This window comes from Arvicola amphibius, chromosome 3, assembly GCF_903992535.2.
Source record: "Arvicola amphibius chromosome 3, mArvAmp1.2, whole genome shotgun sequence".
Lineage (NCBI taxonomy): Eukaryota > Metazoa > Chordata > Mammalia > Rodentia > Cricetidae > Arvicola > Arvicola amphibius.
Window position 1 is genome coordinate 15,152,956 of NC_052049.1, and position 18,184 is coordinate 15,171,139.

General features: G+C 33.8%; 1 protein-coding gene across 2 annotated transcripts in view; it reads right to left on the reverse strand.

Annotated features, from left to right (window-relative positions):
* Cdh12 (cadherin 12) overlaps positions 1–18,184 on the reverse strand; it is a 240,259-nt gene that overhangs the window by 47,545 nt on the left and 174,530 nt on the right. For both annotated transcript variants that reach the window (XM_038322062.1, XM_038322061.1), the window contains exons 4-5: positions 17,417–17,584; positions 512–699 (exon numbers count right to left, since the gene is read on the reverse strand). In XM_038322062.1, coding sequence (XP_038177990.1) covers positions 512–699; positions 17,417–17,584 — 356 coding nt within the window. The remainder of the gene's footprint in view (positions 1–511; positions 700–17,416; positions 17,585–18,184) is intronic.

Here is an 18,184-nt window from a genome sequence, read left to right on the forward strand (position 1 = left end):
GTTACATTGCTGATAAAAAATACTACAAAGATCATTCCTTGTCCAATCCAGACACAGCTCATTTTCCCCCAAAGAAACCTCATAGCTTATGTCAATTCTTTTCCTTCAAGCTTTGACTAGAATAGCAATATAATAGTAGTCAATGGCTTTTCTATCCTAAATATTATCTACAAAAGCTGGTAGTCTTTTAAAGTAACATTAACACTTATGCATAATACAAATTACATAAGTTCTTCTTTAAGTAGTTACAATTTGATAATTTCAACTATGTTAGTGTAAGCAATTTTCTCTATACCTTATTCAAAAATTAATCTTAACTTTTAAAACTTTACTTGACAAAACTAAGAGGTCTTAATGCTGTACTGAAGATATATACATCTAAAAACATAGACAAACATTGTGTGATCTTATATTTCATAAGTATTTCTATATGTAGAAAAGTAGCTATCAGTTTCCCTGCTTCTGTTTTTTATTTATAGTTTGTCAACATTCCGAAAATTCATCTATATACCTTTTTCAATTTGATGATTCCTTCTTGTGTATCTTCATCTGTGACAATGTCAAACAAATTTCCCCCATCTCCTGGAACAATGTTGTATTCAATTTCTGCGTTTTTTCCAAAATCAGGATCTACTGCCCTTATCCGTCCAATCGCTGAACCAATAGGAGAAGACTCAGGGACTTTCAGGTGGAAGATGCCTAAAAATAGACACATAATTTGCACAGGCATAGGAATCCATAGAGTGTATAATCAGATTGCTCTGTTTTAAAATATAGATATCAATAGTAAGTCACTGATAGCTTTATAATACAAAGTCAAAGACAATTTTTTGATAGCTAAAGACTATAATTATATGTAATTGCTTCACTATTTATTTCAGAAAGTCCTGATGTAACATTTTAACTGAGCACAGTCAGTAATGGAGCATGATAAATCACAACTACTGTGAGAAAATATTCAAATGCCAATTGTATCTAAGTGGATTTATTATTAAACATGATCTTAGAAACATTCCCAATCAATATCAATAAGATTAATCAATACCATTAAAATAAGGTAGGATGCAAAACACAGAGAAACCCTAGATAAACAATACATAGATAAATAGATAATTTGGATAGTTACTAAAATTATCTATATTTAGATATTTTATTGTTTTAGTGTTCTCTTTAAAAGAATAATATATTCAATAATTTTAAGTCAAGCAAAAATGTTCCTTTATGAGCTATATATAGTCCCAAAATTTCATTTCAAGGCAAAGCTAAATATAAAATGCTGTAGTGTGATTTCAATATATTTTAACATGCATTAACTTGGAACATTAGAAAACACTTCTATGTATTATTTTAATCAAGATTTAAATTTGATACCTCAATTACTTTTAGTATTAAAAATGGAAAACTAAAAAATGGTTTTTTCTACCACCAGGTGGAGCAATCCTATTACTGAGAAATTGATATTGAAACAGAAACTATTATAAGACTTATAATGAAGTGTAAGATTGAAAAATAGTATTACAAATATAAATTTTGACATGTTAAAAGTTCTTGGTTTTCAAATAAAAGTACGTAACTGATACAGCATACAGTTATCTTACAGTTTTTGCATTGCCTCAAAGCCCAGATTAGTGTTTTAGTCTGTTCTGTTGTTCCAGTAAGGAAAGGACAAAAATGGAAGGACAAAATAAAACACAAAAGACAACGTCTTCATTTGTTACTGACATTCCAAGTTCAAAGTTCATTAGTGGGCTTTGAACAGCTCTTTTCCATTATGGAAGAATCACTGTTATGGATTGTATTTTCAGTTTCTAGTTTCATCGCTTAAAGTTAAGATAGAAAGATAATCAGCATGTTTCCTTTACAGTGACATTTCTTTAGAAAATCGTCTATTAGGAAGTATAAAAGAACACTGTTAAATCTCAGTTAGTTTCTTTTTTACTCATTATGTGTAAATGTGTCAACTTTCAAGTTTTTGTGAACTTAAAGACTTGATCATTTTCTCAGACAAGATGTCTGTCCTGCCTTTTAAAGATATGTTTGTATCCAGTGAACATTTCTGCAATAGAATATATATTTGACTTCAAATGCTTAAACATCCACCTACTGTAAAATAAATTTCTGCTGCATACATTATTATTTATTTCTCAAATTGAAAAAGCTTATAAAAGTGTTTGTAATTAAGGCAAGTAGGAAAACAAGAAAACAAAACAAAATGAAAAACCAAACCAACAGCAGAAAACAGCCACTTGGCAGATGGCCATGTTTTTCATTGTGTCTTTGCCGATCAGAATAAAAGCAGACATTCAAGTACAGTAAGATTTTGTAGAAAAAAAAAAAAAAGGTGTGTAACAGGGGTCTACCCAGCTTGGGTCTCCTACTTTATCGATGAAAATGAGGACATGACCACTACTAGATATGGTTAAGGAAAAGAAATGGTTGGTTGTAAGTAGGACGGAAAGAATAGCTGAAGACATCTGGAGGAGTCTAGACTTACCTGAACCATGTGAGGAGAAAAGGTGAGAGAGGAGAGAAAAGAAGAGACAGAGGGGTTGGCAAGCTTACCAAGAAAGGAAACCTGGACCAAGAGGAAAGGAGGCCAAACGAGTGTATAGTCAAAATGACTGAATAATTATAGCATCAGAAACTGGGGGAAGAGAATAGAAGTCTGTTCCCTGGGCTGGAGATATTTAGTGTAGTGGATACCTGCTTACAGAAGCCATAAGTACTGGGTAATGCTGGGAGGGCTGTCCAGAGTCCATTTTGATATGTTAAATAGGGACCTCATTTAGTCATTTAAACAAATGCCCTGGGATTGCCTTTAAATCCAAAAAAAGAAAATCTTTTCTTTCTTTTTCTCTTTTCTTTCTTTCTTTCCTTCTTTCTTTCTTTCTTTCTTTTTTCTTTTTATTGATTCTGTATGGATTTCACATCATGCATCCAGATACCAATTATCTCCTGTCCCATGGCTTATGCAGTCTACTCTTGCAACCTTCCCTAAAAAGCAAAACAAAATTTAAATATAAAACCAAAGAAACCCCAACTCTTTCTTAAATTTTAGCTTTCATCAAAGTCTTACTGGGAAATGCCTGAGATAATACCAACTACAAATTACTTGAATTTTTCATTGATGTGACAAGATGTTACAAGTCTTAGCTATTTAAGGCACACTAAGTTAACTTTTCATAGACAAAACACAAAGCAAAGGGTCAAGCACAGAGTATGTTTCATTTTTCTTCCTTTTATTTTGAATATCAAATTGAAATAGCGGCAGTATTTATATCATGTGCCTGCCTGAGTAGTTATAATTGACATAAAAATCTACCGGACTCTCTGAATGTGGCTGACGGTGGAGGAGGACTGAGAAACCAAGGACAATGGCAATGAACATGAACTCTACAGCATGGACGGGCTCACTGTGAGCCTTGTCAGTTTGGTTGCTCACCTTGCTGGACTTAGGGGGAGCTGGGAGGACCTTGGACTTAACATAGTGAAGGGAACCCTGATGGCTCTTTGTCTTTGGAAAGGGGTGGAGTGGGGGTATGGGTGGAAGGGAGGGGAGGGAAGGGGGAGGAGGAGGGGAGAAGATGGAAATCTTTAATAAAAAAAATGAGAAGAAAAATCTGAAGCTACATCACATCCCTTGAACTGGTGGATGAGCAGATGTAGTACAATCACATGGCCCACCAGAAGTACTGGGAATGTTCTTGAGGATTTCCTGACAAGACAAAAAGATGGACATCTATACTGAACAATCCACTGTAAATCCTCCTCTGCATAGAAAAACTATTGCTAAATGTACTAAAGAAATGGCTGGCAATCAATGTGAGAGCAACAGGAATCTGTAGATTTCATTGGGGACAGTGGGTAACAATGAGGGCACAGAAGGGGTGCAGCTACTGGAGGGAGGGGCAATGTACAGATGAGACTTTAAAAATATAAGGCTGTGGAATATTTCTGCTTACACTTTAGCATCCATTCACAGAGAACAATTTCAAAGATTAAGTTCATAGCGTAGCGTTTGACTGCAAAAGTTAAAATCCTTGTTAAAGTAACTATCAATAGGAAATAACATAGTCTGATGTCATCTCTAAGGGATTATAGTTAGTGAAGTTTTATTGTCAGGATTGAGACTTTCCAGTGTGTTTGCATGGGGGCATGTTAAATTCTGTAAAGTAATCTAAAGGCCATCAGGAAACTCAGTCTAGAGATGAAATGGCCTTCTTTTCAAGGCAGTCTGCTGAGATATGAATTTCCTGTTTTATAGAAGACCATTTTATGAGGCCAATAACAGAAAATGTGAAGACAGCTATTCTTTGTAGCACTTTATCAATATAAGCTATGTTGTGAGAGCAGTTCTTTCTGAAGACTGTCAACACGTATGTCCAAAAGTCGATTATTCTCTAATGGCACTGGAAAATTTGTGATGAATTGGATTCTTCTCATTTTTCACCAATGATTGACTTGATACTACAAACTCAGTAGGCATACTTCAGAATTAAGATATAATCAAAGGAAAGCGGTGGTTCGTGAACGCAATGCTCTTGCCCTGAGCTTTTAGAGTGCCTATAAAATACAAAGGCACAGGAAAGTGTTTCTTTCTGATCCTTGCATTTCAGGCATACACTTTTATTGACATGGCAGACATCTGTGTTCATCATGACTAGTATATTATAAAAGAAAAATATAACATATGTTGTGATAAAATCTACTGAACATTGGGGAAATCAGTGAAACTATGTGCTTGTCATGTAAGGTTGTTTAGCTTTCCTCCATCTATTTATTTTCCAATGACTTGGCATTTTATCATTGCTAGAATCTAAGCAGCAATATAGCTGAGGTCATTCAGATTCATTTAAAACTCTGAAGTAATGCACAACCGTGCCAAAGCTAAATCAGCACGACGCACAGTGAAATTACATTGCCATCATTTCTAGTAGCCTCTTTTTGATGCATATAAAGCATCGGAATGGTGCTACCTGTACGACACAGATTAAGAAATGAAATCAGGGACAAGGAATTGTTCTCCAAGTCTGTCAAATATATGCTCTCATTTTTATCAAATATACACATTATGCCTAACAAAATCACCATTTCCCGTGAAACAGAGAAAATTGTATGCAGGAGATTATGTGGAATTTCAGTGATCGATTCTGTAATTTCTTACAGACAATGTTTTGTGTTATTTCCACTGCAGTAAACAGAGCTGCTGCTATAGGTTAATTCACATTCTTTTAGTGACTTTGCCATATGAAAAATTATGGCTTGATTATATTTGGAGCATTACAACTTATTCTGTAGGGAGAGGAAAAGAGAAGTCAGAATCTATTGCCACCCAATAACAAAGCTCTAAATTATACTTTCTTTCATTATTTTTTCCAGAAAAACTAAGAAGAATAAGTGAAGAAAGCACTTATTTATATATATACTTATCTATATCTATATATAGATAGGTAGATGGATGTATGTTCATGCATAATTAACAAAATTATATTATACCTTGAAGAATTATGTGATTTATAAAGCCTCTAAGAAGAAACTGCACAGATGAATTATAAAATACCATAATAACATTTGGCAAAATGAGAAATAAAAATTGAATAATCCAGTACATATTCATTTGAAACACACATATTTATAAAAAATAGGAATTCAAAGTTCAACTGTACTTAGAAGTTAGCCCTGCTTGTACCTGCTTGTTCGAAGCAATCCAAAACAATATAAACCAAAGCAAATGCTAAGAGGGAGATTTATGTGTCTGGGACTAAGCAAAGTGCTTCTCTAGAAAAGAAAGGCTTCATATTCAGTTTCTAGAAACATAAAAATATAACTAAATTAAATTAATTTAAAATCATTTTAAGTCTTAGAATATTGGCAATACTGGAAAGGTTAAAATAATTCTTTTCAGAATGATTAGAATACTGATAATTTTGAGTTGCCAAAAACAATAAAATATTACATTTGAGAATGAAATTTAGGAACTACTTAACTAGTAAACCTGTGATTAAGTTATTGGATTTAGGCATTGATCCAGTGATAATCCTCCATTGTCTCTTTGGTTTACTATCTAATTTCGTACAAACAAAAAGTGTATACAAACAGAAACCGTCTATGAAGACCTAATAAATTATGATGGGAATTTTGAAAGTCAGTTCTTAACTAACAGAAAACACACTAATATATTTCTGGAGAATTATCAGATTTCTTTATTGTTGCACTGATGGCATTTATGACCTAGCTGCAAGCATAAGGAAGCAGTTTCATTCCACAGCACTGAAGTGACATGTAACCTCAAAGAGAGTTGAAAATTCCATTCAGTGTTTATGATATGTAGACTGAAAACACGAGCTGGGTCCTGTGGCATTGAGCTTGTGTTATCAGCTAGTGGGACACATTCCAAAATGAACCAGACGACAGTTTGATAAGTTCGTAATTTCCTGCCTCACTGTTTTCTCCTCACACCCCCTGTGACCTGTCAATCCTGCCATCAGAAGGCCTTTCCACATACTGAAGTCTCCACAGCCCTCTTCATGTTCCTTGATTCCCAACTAAAAGATGGCGTTTATCATTCCAATACATATTATCCACTAACTTACATAATTTAATGTTCCCTTTGTTAATGTAATTTGACCAAAGCCACCATTACATTTTAAACACATCATCAATATTGCTTGAAAATATACAGTTTAATGTGAACTAATGGTCATTTTTCTGACTTTTATTTTTATCTTCTTTTAACACTGCTTGCCTTATTAATTTTACTGCTTAATCAAATGGTGGATTTGAGTGGACAAATGCAAACAAATAAGAGTAGTTTTAGCTTCCCCACCCTTCAAATGCTGTCACATTAGTGATCAAAAGTTCAACAGGCACGTAGTGTGTCGTATCTTTCTTCAGGGTCCGATCATTCCTTCAATAATTATTTTTAGGGATTCTATGCTTTGTTTCTCCTCACGTTGTGACTTAGCTCTGAAATTCTCTAAAGCCCCTGCTGCCCAATCCCTCTCCTGATAGTTGACTATTTCAGTAAATACTACAATATTATTACAATTGCATTACCTGGAGTTCTTCCTCCAGAGCAAAACGTCCCTTAACTTCCTAAAATCAACATACTGCTTCCTAGAGAGTATCCTAGGCATTGCTACTGGGAATACACAGTGCAAACCTTATGTCTGTGCTACTGTAGTGGGTGATACTAGAAGAAACTATCGCTCCAGCTGTGAATTGGTTCAATTTTTTGTAAGACGAAAAGGAGGAAAATTGATTGTAATTCTTCTTGTTCTAGTTATTTTTTTCCATCATATATTGTATTCCTGCATTTTAGGTAACTAACATTGTATTTAATACTACAACTGTGGTGATTAGAAGAACCATTGAAAACATATGTATATTATCATCAAAGAGTCTTCTGCCAACAACACTTTTTGAAATTGGAAATGTCAAACAAGCCAATTTCATAGATCTGTGGAACATAGCCCAATTCCATTATTTAATAACTGCCAACATAATGTTTCTGGTTCTGCAAACTATGTATATTTAATATATGTAATTTATAACCTCTCTTCCTGTTGCAGAGTACTAAGCATGATGGAGACCTTTGCAAGAGCTCACAGTATATCAAACACATCAATAACGTTCCATTGTTCATCAATTATACAGAATACATTTAATATTCCCCTAAAGTCTCCATTAAATATGTAAACATTTCATTTATTTGCTTTATCTATGCAATCTCTTTCCCACCTAATAAAGCAGGCCACGCTGGCAGTTTCAGGAATATGTAACAATATTATAGCAAGCATATGTTAAAATAACTGTAGTTTTCTTTTAAATTATTAATAAAGTGAACACCTAATGTAATAATCTGCTAAGAAATGTAAGGATTTTAAATTTTCTTGAGTATATTTCTTTTCTTTAAAAATCAAGTCTCTCATAATTTTCCTTTGTGTGACATTATGAAGATAATCGGGAAAAGATTGAAAATTTCATTATATCAACTCTTATCATATTTAAGATACATTTTACTCCAAAGCAATTACTTGGTAGGCACTATTTACTGACTTTTAAATCTGATGCTCAGTTTTAACTTTCTGCTTTTTGCCTGCATTTTTTGAAACATTACCTAAGTCTTCCTAGGTTTTGAGTTCATGTTTTAAATGGCCTTCTTCTGATATTCATACAATAGAGACTACCCCCACCTTTAATTTTGTAATGACTTAGAGGTGTTTTTGCTTTCTTTTCTTTCTTTCTTTTTTTTTTTTACACTGCTAGGTAGCTAGTAATTCTATATATGGACTTCTTTGGATATTGCCTTATGTTTTTAACTGGTCTCACAATTTAGGAGTCTGTTTGTTCCCTACTAATAAGTCTTAGAATAGCTCTTAGTAAATGATATTGATGTTTTCATTTCACAACCCACTAAGATTTGCTCCATGTGCTTGTAGATGCTCTTGTGCATTTATATCATGTGCACATCTCTATAAAAACTTTTATTGCAATTTGCATGATTTCCTATTAATTTTCTAATTATCCCCACCAAACAGCAACAGCTTGAGAGAACTGATTAAAATTTCATTCCCTTTATATTGTATGAAACAGAAATCACATGTTTTGTTAATTTTAGCTAAATAAAACTTGTAATCAAACTTCCTTGTCTACTTTATCACTTTGATCAATTATGAGATAAAAGGAAATAAAGAATTATAAACCACATTAAATCCATGTCAATGTTACAATGATTTTGTTTGTATGATTAAATATTGACACTATTATAAAAATTACTTATTAAAATTTAGAGGCGCTTGTATTTATTACTTTTCTTATCACTTCATTATTCTTTGATTATCCTTTGGACAAAAATTAAGCAGAGTGTCTTGTCATTAATCTGATTAATTTTATCTGCACCTCGAACTTCATTTACGGTTTCTATGTGCTGCTGAGAAATGCTTCTTAGACTCTATTACAGCTTGCAGATTTGATATTTTCATTATCACTTATTCATTTCTTTCCCAACACATTGTGTAACCAGAAAAAATGATAATTTCTACTAGGATAATCTGTTATGTAGGTTTAGAAAGATAACAATGTCTTTTACTGTGCACCAACGTCTCTTTATTTTTTTTCTTCTTCTTTTTGCATTTCTTTTGTCTCAATGTTTACTTTTATAGGCCATGCAATTGCACAGCTACCCTACAACATTGTCTTCCGCTTCAAAATATACCACATCCTCAAAGACATTATTCTAACATATTGATATATATGTCAACAGTCCATTGAAATTGCACACATCAATACAGAAGTGTCCATCCCTATTTTAGCACTGCAGCATTCTACAAACAATTGTTTTCTGTACCCATATGCTCAATTATAGAACAAGCTGGCCCTTAAATATGCTATGCTTGGCATGCATTGAAGATTTTAATAATATTCCTTCTTGTTTTGGAATACATTCTCTTCTCAAATTCTTCTGTGACATGCTAGCTAATTTCCACTCAAATGCTCAGTTTATACAAATATTTCCCTACTTATCCGATGGAGATGTACTTGCATTTCTTATTGGTAAAAACAATAGCATCAATGATAATCTTACTTTTAAAAATAAATTAAACATTATAAATTCACCTACCTCCTTGCCATAGTGTATTTTTGTTTGTTAGTTTAGTGAGGAAATGTATATCATAATACCTATCTTTTCAGCATCAATAACAAGATGTCTATATTTGTATATGCTTATACAAATACATGCATACATGATGTGGGATGTTTTTCTGTATATGTGTTGCTTTTATTCATTGATTTAAAAAGGTTGTTTCAGCCAATGGCTTAGCAGAGTAAAGCCAGACAGGAAATCAAAAGAGAAATATATTAAGTCCAAGGTCCTCCTAGCTCGAGGGAGGGAGTGGGGGTATGGGTGGAAGGGAGGGGAGGGAAGGGAGAGGAGGAGGAGAGGAGATGGAAATTTTTTATAAAAAAAAGAATTAAAAAAAGAGAGAAATATATATAGAGAGTAGGCATAGTTAGATAGATGACATGTAGCTTCCAAAGGAGGCACACACCATATAGTTTCCCAAGAATCATGAGGTAACACCCCATGAACCTCATGGTAAATTATAAAATAATAGAAACTGGTTAGTTTAAGAATTAAGAATTAGCTAGGAATACACATAAATTATTGATCAAACAGTGTTGCAATTAGTATGTATAGCTTCTGTGTGATTATTTGAGACTGGGCAGGTGGAAAATGAATGAGCAGTATCTGTTTACACATACATAAAACTAAACTGTACATGTATATATAAAATGCAATGTTTTGAGAAATACTATATAGCTACTAATGTGATTGTCACAGATTGTAGAGAAAAGTGAAGGTGTTTAAGGGAAACTTTGTAAATATAGCCATCATAACACACTATTTTTTACTCTAAACAAAGTAAAATGTGTCATAAACATCCAGTTCTCTTTTGTCACAAATTGTGCTTCTTTTCCTTTGATGGAACAATAATGCCTTGTGCTTTCTTTTCCAGTCAGAAGTTACTACTCTCTTGATCTGAATTAAAACAGCACATGATTTCCCACATATATAAAATCTTAAAAACTGATCAATTAGCAGTTGTTGAAACACAATTGTGGTGGTAAGAAATTCGAGAAAGTAGTGGGAATGGGGAAATAGAACTTTTTATGTGATAGTTGCTCATGTATGGAACTTAGAAGACTCAGAAATGAGTATCATGAGTTTTAAATATTCCTGAGCTAAATGATAAAAGGTTGTCTCCAAAAGAACCACTGTGAACAAACAAACAATATAGATTTGTCTGTGGTTACATCTAATGCCTTATAGTTTAATTAGAAATGACACCATGTCTAGACAGTCAAGATGTTGTTCCATTTTTAAACTAAAATAATAAAATTATATAAAATACCTGGTTTCTTTTCATAATATTATTTTTATTAAATAGTCATTTTCATTTGATATTAAAGCAATAAAAACATTTTAATTTTGAATCTTATTGATGGATAGATACTCCATAGAGTTATCTATGGTTGTAGAAGATATATATACCACAACTATGGTGGAGAACCTTTTGCAAAGAAAGCATTTAGGTTTTCTGTAACATAAAGTAGAGTGCTTTATCACATATTAACTGTATTTCTGATTCAGCCTTGCTAATTTTCTCTTAGATATTTTCCTCATGATATCTAGAGTTGATTTTGACACAAACACAGGCTTCAATGGCAAATTTCCCTTCCAGAAGGATAATGATGAAAAATTTAAAAAATTAAAAATTAAAAATTAAAAGCTCTTGGCAATTTTCTCAAAGCTTTCTCTAATAATGAGGGCTTGCTATTTTTTTCCTAAAATTGAGTAAGTCCTGCGCCCTTGTTATTTGCCAGTGGTCATGGAGCATGCACTTCTGTCTGTATAGAACATGACACATAGTAAGTCCCCAGTCAGCACCACAGCCTATCAAATTAGTAGCCAATTCTCACAGAGTTGATCTATTTTAAAATACCAAGTTAAAAATAATTTACAATTCATGAGGTATATTCATATACCAGTTTGTTTTAGCTCAGATTTGTACAATAATACAGAAAAAAAGGTTCTTAAAAACATCATAAAAGCATTTACGCATACAGTGGCCAACAACATCATGCTTCTAACCAACATGATCTCATTATTTCATTTAGACAATAGAAAACTCAATTATGCTTCACCTAAGCAAGATTTTTTTAAAAAAATATAGTTCGGTAGTAGTCAAAAAGTAAATACCATTAGCTGTGAAGAATTCTTCAGGATAAACTTACCTGAAATGGATCTTTCTTGACTTTAACACTTATATTCATGTTATTTCAATTTATAATTTTGACATATTTGCTGCCTAGTTGCTTTTTTGAACGATATTCCAGATAAAAGATCATTGCTATCATTAAAAATTGCTTTTTATTTTCCAATACATTTTGTTTTTTATTTAAAAGTTGAATGTCCATATAATGACATAGTATAATGTCCTCAATATAAAAAGTAAAAAATTGCCCTACACTTTACAGGGCCAGGAATGAGAGGCTGGACAACCAAGATGATTCCCAGGATAGAATAAAATGTGACTGGTAATAAAAATTCAATGAAATTATTCCTAATAATATTCTGTCATACTCATAGATTAGTACCTAGACCAATTGTCATCAGAGAGGCTTCATCCAGCAAACTATGGAAACAGATACAGATACCCAAGCCAAAAAACTACATGGAAACCTGCAGAAGATGGGGAGGAAAGAATTGAGGGAGCCAGAACACTCAGAACATGGTCCACAGAATAAATTAACCAAGTAGCATAGGGACTCACAGAGACTGTACTAACTGGGGACCTGTATGGATCTGAGATAGATCCTCTGCATATATGTTATGTTTGTTATTTTGATGTTCTTGTGGGACTCCTAACAGTAGTAGGAAGAAGGGCTGTTTCTGACTCTTCTCTGCTCTTGGCACATTTTTCCTCATCCTGGGTTGCCTCATTCAGCATTAAATGGATGGTTTGTCCCTAGTCTTATTGTAATTTGTTATGCCATGTCCAGCAATGGGAGACCCTCTCTTTCCTGATTCAAGGAGAAATGAAACTAAAAAAAAGAAAAGGTGAGGAGAGACTGGGTAGAGTGGAGGGGGAAGAAACTGTGGTTAAGATGTAATGTTAAGAAGAATAAATAAATAATAAAAATGAACAATAAAAAATAATACTACTGTTTTGGAAGTAACTTGGACTTCCCTGACCAACCCTTCAAAGAAGGCTTATACTGTCTGATGTTGACCCTTATGTTAATCTATGGTCCTGTGAGTAGCATTTTCAGGACAAGTGGTTATCATAACTTCCTTTAAGGTATAGACCCCCCACACACACACTCCGACTCAGATACACACACACACACACACACATGCACGCACACATTCACACACACACACACGCACTTAATTGGATGGTTCAGACTTGATCTGATGTGAAAGACTCTTGTGCTCTAGATTCCATGGTTCCAGGAAATACTATGTAAGTTGCCAAGGAGGGAAGCAATTAAATGGTTTTATCCAGCTGCAGCATCTATGAACCATAACTATGATCAGCGTTGAAAGATATGAATCATGTTCAGTAAGGGACACTCACATGTCAGTGGCAATAGTGATCAAATTGTCTTAAGCCCCAGTCAACAGAGGAGATGTCATGTCTATTGCTAGATATCTAGACTTTTTCCCTGATATTTCCAAGTCACTGTTCTTAGGAAAAATCTACCACCACTCTGCTGGACCAGGATAACTCTTTACTACATTTTATTTTATTATTTTTTTTATGTGAACAGCCGCAGTCATGCACACAGATCATGCATGTACAATCATACTAATAAATAAAATGAAAATTGTAATGTTATTTTCCAATAAATATCTATTACATTAAAATCTTTATGCTACAAGCCATATAATCTGTTTTCTTCTAATTTTTGTGTATGCACGCAAGTGCATATGGAAATCAGAAGATAACCTTGGGTCTCATTCTTCAGGTGCCCTCCACACTGCCTCTTTAATTTTTTAAAAACATTTATTTACTTGGTGGTAGGTGACTGTTATATGACAAAACATCTACTCATCCTAGACAGGGAGCCCATAATAGACCAAAGTACAGATGCCAACAATTCCAACAAAGTGAGCCTCAGGACAGTCAGCACTGTTCCACAGAGAAACCCTGTCTCGAAAAACAAATGAAAAGAATACATTGAGCCTTTCTTGGCTGCAGGGTGGATCCACCTGTAAGGACTGAACCACTTTCCCTTTGTCGAGGGCTTTTTTTTTGCATGCCATATGAACACAACCAAGTGAACTATATCCCTAGTCTCTTAGCAGCATGTTGGAAAAGGGCTGCTTTTTTGTTTGCTAGCTTAAACCGAAATAACTACACAGAAATTGTATTAAGTAAATCATGCTTGTATCATTAGTTTTAGCTTCTTATTGGCTAACTCTTATATTAATTTAACCCATTTTCATTAATTTGTTTATCGCCTCTTGGCTGTGGCTTACCAGGTATAGTTCCCAGCATCTGTCTCTGGCAGCTCCATGGCTTGTCTCTGATTCTGCCCTTCTTTCTCCCTGCATTCAGCCTAGCTTTCCCTGCCTATCCCATATCTTTAGACTCACAGAAAAGGGTATCTACTACCTCTCATAAAAGAAGGCTTTGTTCCTTGTTTTTCTTCTCCTTTATTCTTACACATGGCAAGCTTTAATAACAAGAGCCCATCACAGAAAAACACAGAAAAAAACTGGAAATAATCCAAAGGCAAAAGAATCATTGGAAGCCCATCCCCGGTGGTAGCTTCACAATTAAAACCAAAACAATAGTAGTAACAATGGACATGCTAGCACAGAGTGGGAAAAATTTGTAGAGTCTTAACCATAGACAAAAATGACCAACAATTTACGATGTAATTCCTTTTCAGTGAAAACAGAATATCAAAATTACATTTTAAAATAATGCAGTATTCTTAAGTGTAGAAAATGTTTCTTTTTAAGTGTTGTGAAAAGCAAAAAAGTTCTTAAACTAGCTTATAGATACATAAAATTCCAGATATTTATCCTTGATGTATCTTCATAGTTAATCTTATGTGGTACCTGTTAGATCAATAAAAACAAATTTGGGTAGAAATCCATAAAGCCTACTGCCTCCCTCACATTCTGATTTCACTAAGTGTGAGCAGAGCATGACCGCTCTCCTTCAGCTCAGGACTCAGAATGCCATCCTGCATCACCTGGCATACACGAGCCAGGGACATTCCACACTCTCACGCCACTCAGCCCCTGCCTCTGTCTGAATATTTGTTCAAACTGAGGAATCGCAGACTAAGAATGTGTCTTTCCACAGAGAGTGGCAATTAAGGCCTGACTGCAAACCTTTCTTTCCACACATGTGAATAAGAACATTGAGCATGTTATATGCACAAGATCAAAAATAGTAGCCATGTCAATAATAGTAATTTTTATCTATAAACAAATTTATAAACTGACTTGTTGAAGCTATTAAATCTTGCCAGAGGTAGGAATAAAGGAGAAAAATGAAGGAAGGAAGGAAAGAAGGAATGAGTAACTGGAGAGAGGGAAAAGGAAAAAGGGAGCAAATAAAGGAAGGAAAGAAGGATAATTAAAACCTTGCATTGATAGGAAAAGTACTAGAAAATAAGACTATCAACTACAGAACCAAATGCTTTATATGTTTCTCTTTTTCTTTTTTGTTCCTTGTAGTAACAGAGTAAGATTAAAAAAATGCTTTAAAGCATTTTTGTCTCACGAATCATAGTATATAATATAACAACCATTTGTTCTACATATCTCATAATATAAAATTAGAATTTTAATGAATTATTTAAATAAAAAATATTTTAGTCACAAGGTTTGTACCTCAACATCATAGATGACAAGGCAATTGAAATATGTACACATAATGGAGGCTAAGTATAGCTAATTAGCCTAAATTAAAGTGTTATGGTTTCTAATTTTCTTCCCTAATATTTGACTATCAGACTTTAATCAATCATGAACTGAAGCATTTACACAAAGAAAATATACTGCAATTTTTAAAAGAAGTAAAGATGATGCTATAAAATTCAGAAAAACAATAAAACATCTAAATAGAGAAATAGTGCCAATAGTGCGTATTTTCTTAGGTAATCCCAGGAACAAATCACACTTGTATGAAGAGGAAAATATTCTGTATTTCAGTTTATTTAAAACTGTTTAGGAAAAGAACTACAAATGATTAAATCATGCTTCCTCTAAAATCATGAATGAAACCACCCAGCCTTAGTATTATAAATCTGTGGAACACAAAAATAATCCTTGCAAATACATCAGAAAATGAGTAAGTACCCACTAGTGTTAAATGTAACACTCCAAAGAAACCTGTGTGAAGCAGGTGTGAGAGGCATCATATCTTTAAAGGAGACAGTTATAGAGAAGTAATAGGTGAGAACCATTCCATTTTCCTAGAAAGTAAAGCAATTCTCACCTATCGCAAATCTACAATGAAATACATATTATCAGAATAAAAGCAATGTTCAGAGAAAAAACATGAAAGATTCTAAACATCTCAAATGGTTCAACACTTGCACTTGCTAAAAATAAGTCACAAAATCCATATATGACAACTATAAAAAGCATGGTAGCATATGTTTATAGTTAAATCTTGCCTCATATTTTATGCATTTAGATTAATTTTCTAGTTAGCAAGCTATCATGGTAAGTACACTAGCAGGTTGCTAGAATGTAATTTTTTTCAACTTTAATAACAAAAGTACGATTACACCATTATAGACCCGCCTATTTGTTGTGTGATATTTTGATCGTGTTCTAACAAATGAAACTTGCTTGGAGTCAGAGAGTATAGCTAGGCACTAGTTGACCATAATTGACCACAGATGTTTTGGATAACTGAGGACAGATAGGAGAGGATGTAGTAAGGCAGGGCAGAGAAGGATTCGGCCCTTTATGAGGAAGAAATGGAGCAGGTAGGAAAGGACTGGTGGCTTTTCTGCTTCTCTGATCTTTCAGGTTTTTACCATGATGTCTCATTTCCAAATGTTGATAAAGAATAATTAGACTACCTCTTCCATATTATAATAACAAAAATCATGATTTTCTTTAAAAATTAAAGACATAATTTTTTAAAATCCATAATAACCTGCTTCCTAAATATCAATAGTATTCAGAGATGTTTTTAGTTTTTTGTGGGATTAAGATATAACATGGTCACTCACCTCTTAAACAGTTTACCTGAGTTAATGGGGGCTCATCAACTCCAGCTGGATAGGGAAGGAACCAGCCAGCATAGGACCAATCTAGACCCCTTGAATATGAGTGACAATTTTATGGCTGGACAGACTGTGGGGCCACTTGCAGCAGCACCAAGATTTATCCCTACTGCATGGACTGGCTTTTTGGGAACCCATTCTCTTTGGATGGATACCTGCTCACCCTAGATATAGTAGGGAGAACCTTGGACCTTCCCCAAAGCGATATGCTGTACCTTCTCTGAGGAGTGGGTGGGGTGGCATTGGGGGTTATGGGGATGAAATGGGAGGATGAGAGGGAATGGAAACTGGGATTGCTATGTAAAATGAAAAAAGATAGTTTGTTTTCTCTTTTAAAAAAATAAAAGAAATTATTAAAAAACAGATAAGTCATGGTATATTTTATTATTTTATTTTATATTATATTATTATCCTTTAGAAGCCTGTGTTGTTTTCTGATGAGAGACAGAGATAGAGTGGATTCAGATGGGAGGAATGATAGGAATAAAGGGAGGGGAAACCAAAATCATGAAAGAGAAAAATATGACATGGTAAGTAATTTCTTTTCAAAACATTTGCAAAAATGGTGAACATGTAGCTGACATACTTTTTGGGAATCGAGGTGGGTTGTCATTGACATCAGTAAGGGTAATATTGACAATTGTTGTTCCAGCGAGGCCACCGAGTTGTCCTCCCATGTCCTTCGCTTGAATGAGGACCTGGTACTGCTCTTTGACTTCTCTGTCCATGTTTGGCAACGCTGTCCTAATAACACCTTTGGGGGAAAGTGATAACAGAATCAATACCACAAAGAGAATGCTTCCCCTGACTCAGTTAGACTGAAATAAAAGAGAGTAGTTATGTTTATATTTATTATCAATGAAACGTTAAATAAAAACTCTATCAAAAATTAAAATAACCTAAGTACCCTAATGCTGGAATGTGGCTGTTTCCCCCTGCCCCCCACAGGCACATCTTAAAATGTAGTCATGAAGAAAACAAGAAAATGACAGTGTATCTAAATGTCAAGGACATCTCACCCCAAGTAAAGTAAGTTACAACACATTTATGTATTCGGGTCAACTCTGGGACAAAAAAAATTGTTAAAACTTTTAGATTAAATTTACACATGGAATAATTCAGGTAATTAAACTTGATCGAGTGTATAATTCTAAAGACTACTATTAATATCTCAATTCTTTAATGTTTGCAATAAAAATCCACCTAATTTAAAACACATAAAATGTCTTATTTACATAATGTGTCGGTTTTATCTTTCGATAATTTCTCTAATTATTTTAACTGAAAACTTTCATTTTCTCCCACTCCCTTAGCTGTCATCAGATATCATTATTATTGTGTGTTATTTGAGACT